The sequence below is a fragment of the Astyanax mexicanus genome, chromosome 14 (assembly GCF_023375975.1).
Source record: "Astyanax mexicanus isolate ESR-SI-001 chromosome 14, AstMex3_surface, whole genome shotgun sequence".
Classification (NCBI taxonomy): domain Eukaryota; kingdom Metazoa; phylum Chordata; class Actinopteri; order Characiformes; family Acestrorhamphidae; genus Astyanax; species Astyanax mexicanus.
In genome coordinates, this window is record NC_064421.1 from 47,387,988 (window position 1) to 47,403,386 (window position 15,399).

The following is a 15,399-nucleotide window of genomic DNA, read 5'->3' on the forward strand; positions in this document are numbered from 1 at the left end:
GTTAGGAGGTGGTCCAGATGATGCGAAGGAAATCATGCAGCACAAGTTTTTTGCTGGAATTGTGTGGCAAGATGTTTACGAGAAAAAGGTAATAATTTATATTTTTACTGCAAAATACGCTAATAAATCTTCTTGTAGGTAAAAGGAAATGTGCAACATACTTTATAAAATAAGAGTGCATCATTATATCATAGAGTTCATAAAGTTGACCTACAGCTATATCTACAGTGGCTTGGAAAAGTATTCATCCCCCTGAACCTTTTCACATTTTGTCACATAAAATCCAGTGCAAAAAGCAGTTCAAGTTTAAAGCAGGGTTAGGTTATGAAAACATATCCCAAGCTTTAAGCATCCCATATAGCACTGTTATTCAATCCATCATCCAAAAATCAATGAAAAATAATTCTACAACTGTTTTTACAAACCTACCAAGAAGACATGGCCATGGTTCACCCAAACTGACCGATCCAGCAAGGAGAGCACTGCTCAGAAAAGCAGCCAACAGACCCATGGTCACTCTAGAGGAGCTGCAGAGATCCACAGCTCAGGATCAGGAGAATCTGTCCACAGGACAACTATAAGTTGGGCACTCAACAAATCTGGCCTTAATGGAAGAGAGGAAAGAATAAAAACTACTGTTGAAAAAAAGACATAAGAAGTACTTTTGCAAACCACTAGAAGTAGATTATGTTTTTTTGAGTTACGGCCTGATACCACCTAGACTGCTGTCCTTAGCATGAACCGCAGCTCTTCCAGAAATCTGTACACACACAGATTGGATGTGATCACACCCTCAGCCATTGCCCACACTGTAAATAAGGGTTAGCTTAAAGCTAATCCTCTGTTTAAAGTTCCAGCTCCAGCTTCTCCTCCCTGTATTTTAGCCCGAGCACACACAGCACAGCTGCTGATGTTTGTGTCAACACAGTGGAGGTCTGCTCTTTACAGTGCAAACTGTTTATAAATGATATAAAACTGTGCCTGAGCTTAATTTACACGTTTAACACTCCTAATTGTGCTCTCTCGTTCTCTCTTCCTCTCAGCTGATTGCTCCATTTAAGCCCCAGGTTACCTCAGAAACGGACACAAGGTATTTTGATGAGGAGTTCACTGCACAGACCATCACCATCACACCACCTGGAGAAGGTACTGCACACCTCAACAGTGCTCTTTACTTCTTTCATTCTGTTACAGTTTTCCAATTCTGCTCTAAAATAGCACATTAGAAATAATGAAAAAGAATTATTAATTCCATGAAACTCCTTTAGTAATGGCATCATCACAGTAATGTAATAAATCTATCTCTGCTGAGAAACAAAGTCAGAGAGAAATACAGACTGAGACACAGAGAACGAGAAACAGACAGAGAGAGATAGAAACACACAGAAAGAGAGAGAAGAACACAGAGAGAGACAGAGACACACAGGAAGAAAGAAACGGAGAGAGAGACATGGAGAGGAAGAGAGAAACAGTGAGAGATATGGAGAAAGAGAGAAATGGAGACAGAGGGAGAAACAAACAAAAACAGAGAAAGAAACAGACAGTGAGATAAACAGAAACAGAGAGAGAGATGGAGAGAGGGAAACAGAGAGTGAGAGAGAAACAGAAACATGGAGGGAGAGAAACAGAGATATGGAGGGAAAGATGGAGAGAGAAACAGAGAGAGAGATGGAGAGAGGGAAACAGAGAGTGAGAGAGAAACAGAAACATGGAGGGAGAGAAACAGAGATATGGAGGGAAAGATGGAGAGAGAAACAGAGAGAGATGGAGAGAGAGAGAAACAGAGAGCGAGAGAAACGGAAACATGGAGGGAGAGAAACAGAGATATGGAGGGAAAGATGGAGAGAGAAACAGAGAGAGATGGAGAGAGAGAGAAACAGAGAGCGAGAGAAACGGAGACAGAGAGAGAAAAACAAAAACAGAGAAAGAAACAGAGAGAGAGCGAGATGGAGAGGAAGAGAGAAACAGTGAGAGATATGGAGAAACAAACAAAAACAGAGAAAGAAACAGACAGAGATGAACAGAGACAGGGGGAAACAAACTAAAAGAGAGAGACAGACAGAGAGAAACAAACAAAGCTCTCTATCCATGTCTGAACTGGAAATCTGAACCGAGACCGGCTCTGGAGTGTTACAACTGGACACCACATTGGAGTGTTTCAGTCATTTAGCCAGAAAAATATCTGTGTTGAGCGGGGGCGGGGCAGATTACACGGATTACAAGTTGTGGTCAAACTTGGTGGCATAATTAATTGTGAAAAAAAAAAAATTACATATTACTGATTGCAAATTAACCGTAAATAAAATGCATTCAATTAATATCATCTTTCATATTTGGTCATATCTGTTTCAGATGAAAGCATGGAGCCGTTTGACAGCGAGAGGAGACCCCACTTCCCTAAGTTTTCTTACTCAGCCAGCGGGACCTGCTAGAGGATCTTTCTGCCTCTGTGCCGCCGAGACCAGCACCCCCTGCTGGGCACTCCGGGTAGCTGTTGCTCTTTTGCACCACTGAGGACACGTTTCCCCCCCCATCCGACCACGACCACTTCACCATCGTAAAGAAAAGAAGAAAACGAAAAGAAAATAAAAATACAAAAAACGGGCATCTGAATAAGAGCGGCCTTCAGCAACATCCTGCTGAACTGCACACACACACACACAAACACACACAAACACACACACACACACACATGTTCTGACTGGGCTTTTCTGCCCTTCTGGTTTATCGTACACGTTTTACTTGTTCTCTCGACCTCATAGTATTTGTGAAAGGAAAGAGCAAACATACTGCAGACTTTTGATGCTTCTGTGGCCTTTCAACAACTTTTTTTATTTTATGTATTTTTATTTTTTTTCGAGGATGTGAAAGAGAGAGAGAGAGAGAGAGAACACTGCACCACCACGTTCTCTATACGAAAAAAAAAAAAAAAACGAATGAAAAATCAGTGGAAAAAAGAAAACAACGCTACCTGACGCAGAAGTCCTAGGTTTTTAGAGCACTTCCTGAACCTGTTTAGGTTACAGCAACTAATATAATGCCAAATAACGTAGAACATTTCTTAGTTTTTTTGGGGTTTTTTTTTAAAGAAGAAGAAGAAAAAAAAGAACACCAATCGTTTGGACCAACCGAAGCCTTTTCTACATTTTCGTACACTTAAAAACTTAAAAAAAAAAAAAAAAAAAAAAAAAAAGACTGAATTGAAGAAATTGTCTCGTCTTGGAATAAAGTGTAATTTAATCATTTAACACATTGCATTAGAAGAGGAACTTGTGTGTGTGTGTGTGTGTGTAGCCTTTGTGGCATTTTTCTTTCTTTCTTTTTTTTTATTTTATTTTATTTTTATTATTTTTTATATAGATACGTCGACTGGAACTGCTTTGTCCCAAGTGCTTTTAGCTACGTTTACCCTGCATTTGTACTATAATCATTTGTACTGAATGTGCAATATTGTAGCGGATTAAAAGTGCATAGATATTTTAGTCATTTTAGTGGTTCAGTTGCAACAAGAACAACAATTCATGGCAATTCAATCTTTCATTTTAGTTTAAAATTTATGATTTATGTCATTTTTGAAACATTTTTGGAAGTGTTTGTTCCCCAGCCCGTGTAATAGCCCTGTATTAATCACATTGTTTGGGTACTCCTCCTCTTTCTCTACTCCTTTTTCTTCTTCTCTACACCTTCCTCACACTCTTTCTTTCTTTTCTTTCCTCTCTTTTTTGGACTGGTTTGTTTCTGTATTTCTGTATTGGGCGTGATTCTGCTCCCAGTGCACGTTGCACAGCCTCAGTGAGGTACTACAACTAGAACTACTTCAACAACAACTTTTATTCTTACAACAACTCTTTTCACGGCTTTGAATCCAACGGAGCCTTTCGGCAGATCCAGCCTTCGCCAACTTTCTCTTCTACTTTTTTATTATTATTATTATTATTATTATTATTATTTTTAACCTTTTTTTAATTTCTTCGTTATTTATATATTAAATAAAACCAGCAATGAGTGAGTAGGGAGGAGATTGACTTTGCGGGAGAACAATGCACTTTCCTGCCTCAGATACTGTTGCGTTTGTACTTTGATGTTTTAAGGCATTTTTTTTTTACACAACGTTTGAGGAGCTGCATGTAAGATTTGACTATAATGGTGCTGTAGCTGTAGAAGCATTTGAGCCTATACGTGATCCTGGTTTTCGTGAAGTTAGCGTAAAGTTGTGAACTTTGAGGCATTCGAAGATATATACATATATAAACCCTGATATACAGCTCTAGGAAAAAAATTAAGAGACCACTTCAGTTTCTGAATCTTTTTTTTTTTTCTATTTATAGGTTTATGTTTGAATAAAATGAAAATTGCTGTTTTATTCTATAAACTACAGACATTTACAACATTTCTCCCAAATTCCAAATAAAAATATCATCATTTAGAGCATTTATTTACAGAAAATGAGAAATGGCTGAAATAACAAAAAAAAAACAATGCAGAGCTTTCAGACCTTAAATAATGCAAAGAAAACAAGTTCATATTCATAAAGTTTTAATCACAGTTTTCATGCATCTTGACATCATGTTCTCCTCCTCCACCAGTCTTACACACTGCTTTATGCTGCTTTATGCTGCTTTACTCCTGGTGCAAAGAAAAATTCAAGCAGTTCAGTTTGGTGGTTTGATGGCTTGTGATCATCCATCTTCCTCTTGATTATATTCCAGAGGTTTTTAATTTGGTAAAATCAAAGAAACTCATCATTTTTAAGTGGTCCATAATTTTTTTTTTCAGAGCTGTATACAATAATATATGTAATCAGCAATGTTCAACAATGGCCATAAACTATTTCACTCTGGCCCTGAGATTGCATCAGCAGCCGGAGCCCGAGCGAGCAAAATTTGCGCCTCTGTCCAGGTGGGTAGATGGCGTGCTCTACCCTCATAAATCCTATTGTAATGCTATCCAACATATATATATATATTGCGCCTGGGGACCCAGCGCTTTCCTGACTTTACATTTTGCATGTATTGGAGGAGCGCTTGTCCTCAATCTCAATGTATTGTGAGCATTGCAATAGATTCGGGATATTCGGCATTGACTCAGCTAAATTGGGGAGAAATTTGGGTTAAAGCACAAACAAACTAACAAAATAAATGGCAATACATTATGGTAGTTAATTTAGACAAATCACAGTGTTAAACAAATATTTTCTAATAAGTTCTACTCGCACAATCTTACCTGCTGCTCCTTTATCCTTAATACGAACCAGCGTTTCTCTCCGTTAAACTGATGCAAGGTGTAAATACCATAAAATTAGTTTTTTTTAAACAGTTTTAAATACAATCCAGTGTAGCCCTTGTACAGTACTGATACTGGAAGGAGTAAGACATTTTGTACAGATAATAGAATCTGTTAGGAAACTAAGCATCATGAACATGTTTTGAAAATGACTTTTTTTTTTGTTGTTTTTTTGTTTTTTTAAAGTGCATTACTCTGATCAGTGTTCCAATTTCACGTAGTAATCACCATGCAAACTTTGTCAACATGCGTAAAAATGAATGTAAAGGCTTTTCCCTCTTCACTTTTGTACCCTAATACCTTAATTTTTTGTATCTGCTTTCTCCAGATTAAAGGAGCAATAAGTAACTTTTTCCGTTTTGTCTTTTTAAAGTCGCGTATTATTGCCTCACTGCTGTTTATATAAATGCCTTACCATGACGTAACATTCATCAATACGAGACCCGACCACTGTAGACAGATACAGCGTCACTGTGGCTCACGGCCTTCACTTTACTTTATAACATTCCACACTTTTCACCATGTAGCCTGTGTATCGTTTTTGCATCATCTTTAGAAGTAAAAAAAAAAATCTACTTATTGTTTCTTTAAGTGTTTAAAGCGGCCTGATTGTTCCGGATGCATACGCTTTCTCATGCTGTCCTCTTTATCTTTTTTTGAAATGCAGAGATATTTTGCTTTGTTTTTTTTTATATATATATATATACCTTTCCTCAACTCTCAAACTAAAGACACAAGCTTTAGTATACGAATAATACAAACTTTGTACACACAACTGTTTTTATGGTTTTGATTTTTTTCTTTTTTTTTCTGTGGAATTGAGCAAATAAAAGGTAAAAGGCTAAGTCGTGTGTTTGCTGGATTATTTCATGCTGTATTTGTCTTAGAAATGACCTGATTGCAGATTTTGTTAATGCTAGTGATAGTGTTTATATTTCAGGTTGTGGCGCTCCTCTGAGCTGAAGACCGGTGTAATGGTTTGTGGGAGAGAGAGGGGTTTATTATAAAGCTTTAACCTGGGCTGTGGTTGTGGTACAGGAGTGGACGACACCTTCTTTTTAACATCATGTAAAAATTTACATTGCAGTCTGTAATGAAACTGCCTGAAGTGCTGGTGAATGCCTTTTCATTTGCAGTTGAATAAACGGATTATGCTGAAACCTGTAAATTATGCAACACCTGAACTGGGTGTGGTAGTTTCTTTGATTTTACCTAATTGAAAACCTCTGGAATGTAATCAAGAGGAAGATGGATGATTACAAACCATCAAACCACCAAACTGAACTGCTTGAATTTTTGCACCAGGAGTAAAGCAGCATAAAGTTATCCAAAAGCAGTGTGTAAGACTGGTGGAGGAGAACATGATGCCAAGATGTAGAAAAAAAAAACTGTGATTAAAAACCACCAGGGTTATTCCAACAAATATTGATTTCTGAACTCTTAAAACTTTATGAATATGAACTTGTTTTCTTTGCATTATTTGAGGTCTTTTTTTTTTTTCATTTCAGCCATTGCTCATTTTCAGTAAATAAATGCTCTAAATGACAATATTCTTATTAGGAATTTGGGAGAAATGTTGTCTGTAGTTTATAGAATAAAACAACAATGTTCATTTTACTCAAAAATAAACCTATAAATAGCAAAATCTAATTTTAATCAATTTTAATAGGTAAATACATATACCTGGTTTAAACAAATGTGGGTGATAAAGAATAAAGTGCGGATAATATTTTATTAATTTATTATATATTTTTGACAGGTAAGTGAAAGAGTGTGTGTGTGTGTGTGTGTGTGTGAGAGAGAGAGAGAGAGAGAGAGAGAGAGAGAGAGAGGGTTTACGTCACCAACTTGTAGCTTCCAGGACGGTGAGCTGGGAGGGAAAAGCTAACGCTCGATTCCCTCCTGAACCGACTCTTTTGAACTGACTCAGTCTGGATGAATCAACCTTTGATGATTCGAGGAGTCGTTCTCGTTCCACAGTGATTAACTCAGAGTTTAGGGTATAATCTCATCCCCTCAGGAATGAAGCTCACCGAGTCCAGAACTCACTTCACTACAGTCTGATCTCAGAACTTAATAACAGGCTCAGAAACTCCATTCACAAAACACTGATTCATTACCTTCATTAGGGGAAAGGTATGGAGCCCCTTAAGTGACGTCATGTTAAAAAATAATAATACATGGCCAGGACTTATTAAGACCTGGGAACGAAAAAATTAAGATGTGGCCACGCCTTAGGATCTCATTCTCGTGCCTTAATAAGTTGTGGCCACGCATTATTATATATATATTTTTTTGCATGATGTCACATTAAGGGCTCTGTAAGATCCTAATGCATGACCATGGCTTATTAAAGCATGGGAACGAGATCCTTAAGCATGGCCACAACAAAGCATGGGAGCGAGATATTTAAGTCAAAGGGACAGCTTATTAAGGCATGGAAACAAGGTAGTTAAATTGAGGGGACAACTTCTTAAGGCATGAGAATGAATTAAATTTACCATTTCAGACCTGAATTATGTTCCAGTGATGAAAAATGCTGTTTTTGTCTGTAAGCACTCAAAAAAAGAACAAAAATATATATAAAATATAATATAAAACACAAATAGCATGATTTTTTTAATTTTGTCCAATGCAGTAGGCACGTCACTGTTTTTGATTGTCAATTCTGTTGGACAACAGGCCTCAATTTGTATTAAATTCAGGAATCCAAAAAACAAAACAAAAAAAACAGATGTTGTCCATAGGTGCAGGGTCTGAAAGGGTTAAGTTGTGGGGACCACTCAGTAAGGCGTGGGAATGAGATAATTAATTCCTGGTCATATTATAAGTTTTCCCCACAACTTAGTTACCTCGTTCCTACGCTTCATATAAGTCGTGGTCACACATTATTATTACCGGTATTTTTTTTTTACATGATGTCACATTAGGGGATCCGTATGATTCATATCTAGCGAGTCGGTTGGTTTATTATTTTAGTGAATGTTTTTTTTTCTAAAGAACCGATTCTTTGAGGAGTGCACTGGGGACAACTCATTAAGACGCGGGAACGAGATAATTAAAATAATTAAATCCTGCGCATATAAGTCTTCCCCACAACTTAATTCATAGTCGTGGTCACACATTATTATTATTTCTTTTTTTACATGATGTAACATTAGGGGATCCGTATGATTCATATCTAGCGAGTCGGTTAGTTTATTATTTTAGTGGAGTGAATCTTTTTTTTAAAAGAACCGATTCTTTGAGGAGAACACAGGGGACAACTCATTAAGACGCGGGAACGAGATAATTAAAATAATTCAATCCTGCGCATATAAGTCTTCCCCACAGTTTAATTACTTTGCTCCTACACTTCATATAAGTCGTGGTCACACATTATTATTATTATTTTTACATGATGCAACATTAGGGGATCCGTATGATTCATATCTAGCGAGTCGGTTGTTGTTTTTTTTTAGTGGAATTAATCTTTTTTTTTAAGAACCGATTCTTTGAGGAGTACATTGGGGACAACTTATTGAGACGCGGGAACGAGATAATTAAAATAATTATAACATTTATTATGGTTTAATATTTTAGTGGAATGATTTTTTTTAATGAACCGATTCTTTGAGGAGTCGGGTTCGGGCTTCGGTTCAGTGATCGAGCTGAGAGCAGGGAGAGGAGAATAGGAATAGGGAGGGTGTGTTGATCCACCTGTAGAACAGACTCTCTGCTCCCTGTGTTTGGAGGAGTTTTAGAGATTAATGAGCTGCTAAATGTTAACAGTAATCTGTAGCTCCGGTTCCGGGCTGTAGCACCGGGCTGAGGGAGGGTTCTGTGCGGCGGGTGAGGAGATATATCGCGGCGGTTTGAGGGAATGTCAGAGTCGGAGCTGCTTCAGACTCCGGGAATCGCGGGCTGATATTTCCTGTTGAGGAGAACTAGTCGAGCTGGACTGGGTAAGTCAGTAATTCTGTATTTAACTTAAATAAACAGCGATAAAGTATCTTAATTCAGCGTTTACTGACGAAACGTGTCTGTAGTTAGTTAGTTTAGCTAACTCAACTCGGAGGAAATAACGTTAAATACAGAAGAGACTTGGAAACACACCTTGGTTCTGTACTGTTGAGCTAACCAGCTTCAGCTCCAGCTGTAACATTAGCCATTAGCTAACAAGTTAGCTTTAGCTCGTTAGCATGCCTTTCATTAGCCTCATTGCAGTGACACCAATAAACTACACTAAATAAAATATAATAGTTTGAGTTCTGTTTCTTTAAAGCCTTTAATTTCACTAGAAATGTGAATTTCACTGTGAAAAACTCTCTAAGACACACGAGGAACTTTCACTCCTAAATTAACTTGCACTCACAAATATATATATATATATATTGTTTTATTTAATTTTATTTTATTTTATTATGAACAAAAAAAACTTACAATATCCAAGTTATCACACAAATACTCACATAATTAGACAACATAAAATAATAATGTAAGAGAACATAATTTTAAATTACAAATAAAAAACAACAATACATTAATTTAAGAAGGCTAATCTATATACGTTAGATCATCATTGTGAAACAAATCATAATAACTTTCATAAAAAAAATCTTTGTATTAATTCTACTTAAAAATTGGATACATGAATTAAACTTAATTAAATGTAACGTTATAGAAAAGCTCAGTTTTGCGTTAGACATTTTTTTTGTCTCATTCCCACGCCTTAATAAGTCGTGACCATGCATTAGGATCTCATCCCCACACCTTAAAAAACGTGGCCACACATTAGGATCCTTGTCCTCACGCCTTAATAAGTCGTGACCATGCATTAGTATCTTGTTTCCACGCCTTAATAAGTTGTGGCCACACATTAGGATCGAGGAACTAACTAGCTACAGATGCCAGTTCAAGATCTCTCTAATGGAGTTTTTGTAGTAATTTCAGTAGTAAAATGCATTTTGTGTGTGCGCTGTTTTAGATCTCTGTAACATATCGTCGCTGTCCAATGAAAAACAAGTATATCAATTTTTTACGAGTTTTCTACATAGTTTGAACAGAGAAACTGACCCTTACATTTTGACAAATTGTTGATGAATGGAGCAATAGAAATTCTCTAAAATGACCTTTTAAATTAAGATTTTTTTTCTCTCCTGTAAAGTTACTGTTTTGGAGATGCATGTTTTTCATTGGGCAGCAACAATATTTTGAATTGTTTTGATCTAAAACCGCTTACTGCTTGCTAGTAAGAATTGCTAGTGTAAAAATCTGCAGAGATCTGTTACTAGAGTTTCACTTGTAAAAAGTAAAGTTAGGATTAGTATTAATGGTGTCATTTTAAGCTAACAGCTAACACTGCTTGCTATAGGAACTGTATATATAAAACTATTACTACAGAGTCCTGGAAGAACTTCCACTGCCAGATGGTTTTAGAGCAGAAAGTGAGTTCAGAAAGCAGGATGTTCTCACAGTAAGAGCTGGCGAGCTTCACAATGCCTGATGTTTTTGAAGAGCTGTGGGACTGAGGAGAGGAGAATTAGGTTATCTGTGTTTTAAATTTGACTACCGAGCTCCTGAACCAGGAGTGCAGTGTGAAATGCGTAGACCTGTCTGGGAGGGTTGATTATCTATTGGCTGAAAGGATATTTAACCCTTTTTGGGGTCTGAAGTTGATGTTTTGTGTTTTTAACTGCAATTGATAGGAGCTTTTGTAGATATAGAGACTTCTGAAGGGTCTGGACTTGGACCTTTGTACAGTGTAGGTGAAATGTGTGGCTGAAAAAATAGCTTATAGTGGTGGTTTTCAATGGAAAGATTGACTGTAGATTAGGGGTGGGCAATATTATATTGTATACAATATATCGTGACACAGAAATATCATGATATTAAAAATCCATATTGTGATAATAGAGATGTTCTGTCTTAAAAGTAGTCTATTATTTACTGTGAAGCTTTAGGTGTATTTATTGTATAATTGTTTTAGTTTGCAGTTTATATGCATGCACTAAATATTCTGCAATATTATTTGCTGCATTATATTATTTTATGCTATATTATTTAATGAATTTAATGAAATATTTTAGTTTTCCTATATCGCCAAGTATATCATTTTCGTAAAAATACTCTGAAATATCGTGATATTATTTTAGAGCCATATCGCCCACCCCTACTGTAGACTGTAGTTTTCGGAGGTGCAGCAGGACTGTTAGTTAGTTCTACCTGTCTCAGGTGAAGGCTAGCTGGGTGTGGTGGTTCTTATGTTACCTCTCCTGCGTGTTCATGTGAAGATCTGTGATTAACTCCGTGACTTTGCTCTGCAGGATGATAAATAGGCTTTAACAGAGCGTGTGAAGATGAGTGTGACCGCTTGGTTCCTGGTGAGCAGCTCGGGCACGCGACACCGCCTGCCACGGGAGATGATCTTTGTTGGCAGGGAGGACTGTGAGCTGATGCTGCAGGTGAGACTTTACTCACACACGTGTCTAACAAACACACACACACACACATCTCTTCTCTTAAAATAGCTGCTTGTTGGAGCCAAAATGAATGAATAAGTGTCTGAAAAAAGCACCAAAAGCACTATCCGAACGGATTAGTTTCTCAGGGGGACGTCTGTGGAGGACCAGTGAGTTGTTCAGTAGCTCCTCCATTTCCACTCTTTCACTGTTGTGTTTTTAACGAATATCTCCATGGAAACGCAGTGCCCAAAGTGTAATTACGGTGCACAGCAGTGGACAAATATCTATTTTATTAAACGTGAGAAGACGAAATTCAGAGATGTGCGTCTGGACGAGACTAAAATTACCGGAGGACCACGAAAAAAAAGAGTTCAGAGAAAAATGGTAGATAATTCAGCCTTTAATTTCTTTTCTCAGAGGACGTCTGAGAAAAACATGTACATGGTCGTTACGGATGGGAATAAAATCACAGAGGATAAAAACCCTATAAAAGAGAAAATTACCCCAGAACCCCCTGAGAAACTAATCCTGTCCGGATAGGGTTAAGGAAACTTCTCTCAAGTCCTCTGAGAAAAGAAATTACAGGCTGAATTATCTACCGTTTTAATTATCTACCGGTTAAAGAAACTTCTCTCAAGAACTTTACTTTAAGCTTATACATTAAATGGTCAAAAAAAAAAAAAATCTAAGTAGGATGGGACAGTGTGATATTTATTGTAATAAATTATTTCACAAATGCTGCAATTTCCCTTTTTATGAACTGATTATGGATATAATCAGTACTTCTATAACAATGCAAAAAACAGAGCATTAAAGATATGTTCAAATGAGGTAAATAATACTTAAAGTACATTTTCTATTTAATATACTTTAAAAATATAAATATACTTTCTCTGTATTTCCATAAAATGTATATTAAGCATGTATATGTGCATGTGTGTGTATATATATATATATATATATGTATGTGTGTGTGTGTGTGTGTGTAAGGGCCTGTCACAATAATTGCAATATTGTACGATTCAATAATTTTTGATAATCGTGATATCGTCTATTGTGTTTGTTTGTATGTTTGTTCACATGTATAACAGTGAACAGTATTTTAGCCAGTCATTCTTCAATAACTGTGACTCAATAACATACACACAGTGTGGACTAAAGTAGGTGAAGAAATAAGTTTATGATTAAGTCATTATAATTAATGATTAATTCATTATTATGCTATTCTAATATTATCATTATGTTATTTAATTATGGCATTTATTAGACTGAAAATTACAAAAATATCGTGTATCCCAATAATTTCTGTGACAATATATTGTCCACAAAAACATTAATATATATAGAAGCATTAAATACAGCTTAAAGTGCACTTTTTTATTTAATTGGCTGAAACGCTGCTATACATTGATCAGAGTGATGTTTTCTGAGACTGTTATTATACTATAAAAATCTCATGTCATAGAACTTTTTTTATCTTTTCTGATTATATGCTTAGTTGAATGTTGAATGGGAGTGTTTTTGATGCTTTCTGTTGGGACACTGAGGCTGTATTGTAGAAGATTGTATTGTATTGTATTTGTAATTTGTAATTGTTTGAGTAATTGTCTGTTACAGTCATTCTTTCCTGCCTTCTTTTCTGAAGAATGTAGCCCTGGCGTCTGGCTCTTTAGCTTCTTATTTTTTTCTTTCCGTGTCCTGACCTCCTCTCCTTTATTCTACTCTGCCTGTTTAGGCCGCTTGGGAAAAAAACTCTCATTTTAAACTGTTTATCCTTTTTGCTTTGGTCTGTGGTTAGTTGGGAAGGACTGCCTCACCGCAGTGGTTAGCTCGACTCAAAAGCTCATCCTGTCCATATTCATGCAAACCTCAGCCTCTCCCCTTTTTCAAAAGAGGCCAACCTCCCTTTTTTCTCTTTTTTTTTTGTAGAAATATTCATTCTTTCTGCTTGTGTGTGTGTGTGTGTGTGTTGGTGTGTGCCTCCCAGCCACAGGCTTTGGGTTGTCCTAAACCATGTCAACATATGGAACAATGCCTCCCTGAACTCCAATAGAAACTGTGGTTAAGAGAACTGTAACCTGAGTCTGTAATTTAGCTTTCAGTGACCTGGTGATCAGACATAAACTTGCTAAGCTTCTGCTGCTAACATATGACTGGCACAGTGTTTGTTTCAACTAGATTACACTAGTAATCTGCAGTTTCCTGCAGAAAGTGCGAGTGTGATTTCAGTGCTGATTCATGGCTGGTTTATATGGTGTCTCTGCTGGTTGCTCTGCTGTTTTTTGTTTTATTTGGCAATAGCTGATCAGATCGACATAGCATACATAATGAATGAATGAATTTCAACTTATATAGCACCTTTCTAGAAACCCAAGGACGCTTTACAATTAACACAAGCACATTACACATTAACACTCATCCACACACCGGTGAGAAGCGGCAGCCAATAGCGCATAGCGTACTCTCAACCGGAAACAACCACGTCCACCTGGAGGACTGCTTCGGGCACTACAGCAATTACCCAGAACAGAGTGCCAATCCATATCTAGGCACAGTCATACACACACGGCATTTACACACACACTTACACACACACAAACCTACATACATACCACACAATTTTACACATACACACCAGATCAATTTAGAGTAATCAATTTTTCTGGACAATTTAGAGTATCCAATTTACCTGATCTCCATGTTTTTGGACTGTGAGAGGAAACCGGAGTCCCCGGAGGAAACCCACGCAGACACGGGGAGAACATGGAAACTCCACCCAGATAGGGACTTGAACCCAAGACCCCAGTGCTGGGAGGTGAACGTGCTAACCACTAAGCCACCGTGGCGCCACAATAATAAATAATAAATATAAATCACACAGCTATACTGTATTGTGCTTGTTAGCAGCTCAGCACTGCTGGACAATAGCTGGGGCCCAGTGAGCAGATGATTGGTCCTCCCTGGCTCTGGATACCATGTCAAAACCTCATATACGAGCTGCTGACTGACACTAACAAGGCTTCCAGTGAGTCCGGCTCCAGTAGACCTCTCCCTCTGCCTGTGTTTGATGAGTGGAAGATTAGACTACAGAAGATAATGAGAGAATAAAGCCTGTGTGTAATCACGCTTTCCTCAGGACATTCACTGATAACTGTATCTGCATGGCTGCTCATGATGTAGACAGTTTGTTTGGAGTGGATGTCTAATTGGGCCTGTCTGTTTTGTGCTGTAATTGCTGGGCAATTTTCTGGTTTTGCTTCGTTGGTGCCTCTTTAGATGACTGAGGATCTGTGTCAGGAGGAAATAGGGCATAAAATAATAGGCTGAATGTTTAAATAGATAAAAAATATAATGTAAATAAATGTAGAATGATTACAGAGCTGTTTTTGAGGCCCAATCATTATAAATTATTCATGCAAAATCATTTTTTAATGTGTTTTAATACAGTATGTTGAAAAAAATTTAAAAGCAACAGAAATAAAGAAGCATGTTTTTTGTGACTTGATGATGAAATCTCTTTTTTGGAATGCTGTATTGTCCAAGAAGTAATTGTAATAAACAATATTACTGTATTTTTTTTTTTTGCACTGTAGTATAAGGTGCAGTCAATAAATGTCAATTTTCTGGTCTATTTTCATACATAAGATGCACTGGATTAAATGGCACATTTTAA

At 37.0% G+C, this 15,399-nt stretch overlaps 2 protein-coding genes and 1 long non-coding RNA gene across 6 annotated transcripts in view; all 3 read left to right on the plus strand.

Annotated features, from left to right (window-relative positions):
• The window catches only part of LOC125780990 (uncharacterized), a 74,056-nt gene extending 68,425 nt beyond the window's left edge, over positions 1-5,631 (plus strand). Inside the window, exon 2 of the long non-coding RNA XR_007424035.1 lies at positions 4,712-5,631. This is a non-coding gene — a long non-coding RNA (uncharacterized LOC125780990). The remainder of the gene's footprint in view (positions 1-4,711) is intronic.
• Positions 1-5,631, plus strand: part of akt1 (v-akt murine thymoma viral oncogene homolog 1) — a 66,638-nt gene extending 61,007 nt beyond the window's left edge. Inside the window, exons 12-14 of the mRNA XM_022672583.2 lie at positions 1-88; positions 1,044-1,146; positions 2,353-5,631. Of these exons, the coding sequence (XP_022528304.1) occupies positions 1-88; positions 1,044-1,146; positions 2,353-2,432 (271 nt within the window). The 3' untranslated portion in view covers positions 2,433-5,631. The remainder of the gene's footprint in view (positions 89-1,043; positions 1,147-2,352) is intronic.
• A 3,313-nt stretch (positions 5,632-8,944) lies between these two features.
• cep170ba (centrosomal protein 170Ba) overlaps positions 8,945-15,399 on the plus strand; it is a 34,473-nt gene continuing 28,018 nt past the window's right edge. For all 4 annotated transcript variants that reach the window (XM_007230351.4, XM_015606945.3, XM_007230352.4 and 1 more), the window contains exons 1-2: positions 8,945-9,227; positions 11,589-11,726. In XM_007230351.4, coding sequence (XP_007230413.3) covers positions 11,622-11,726 — 105 coding nt within the window. In that variant the 5' untranslated portion in view covers positions 8,945-9,227; positions 11,589-11,621. The remainder of the gene's footprint in view (positions 9,228-11,588; positions 11,727-15,399) is intronic.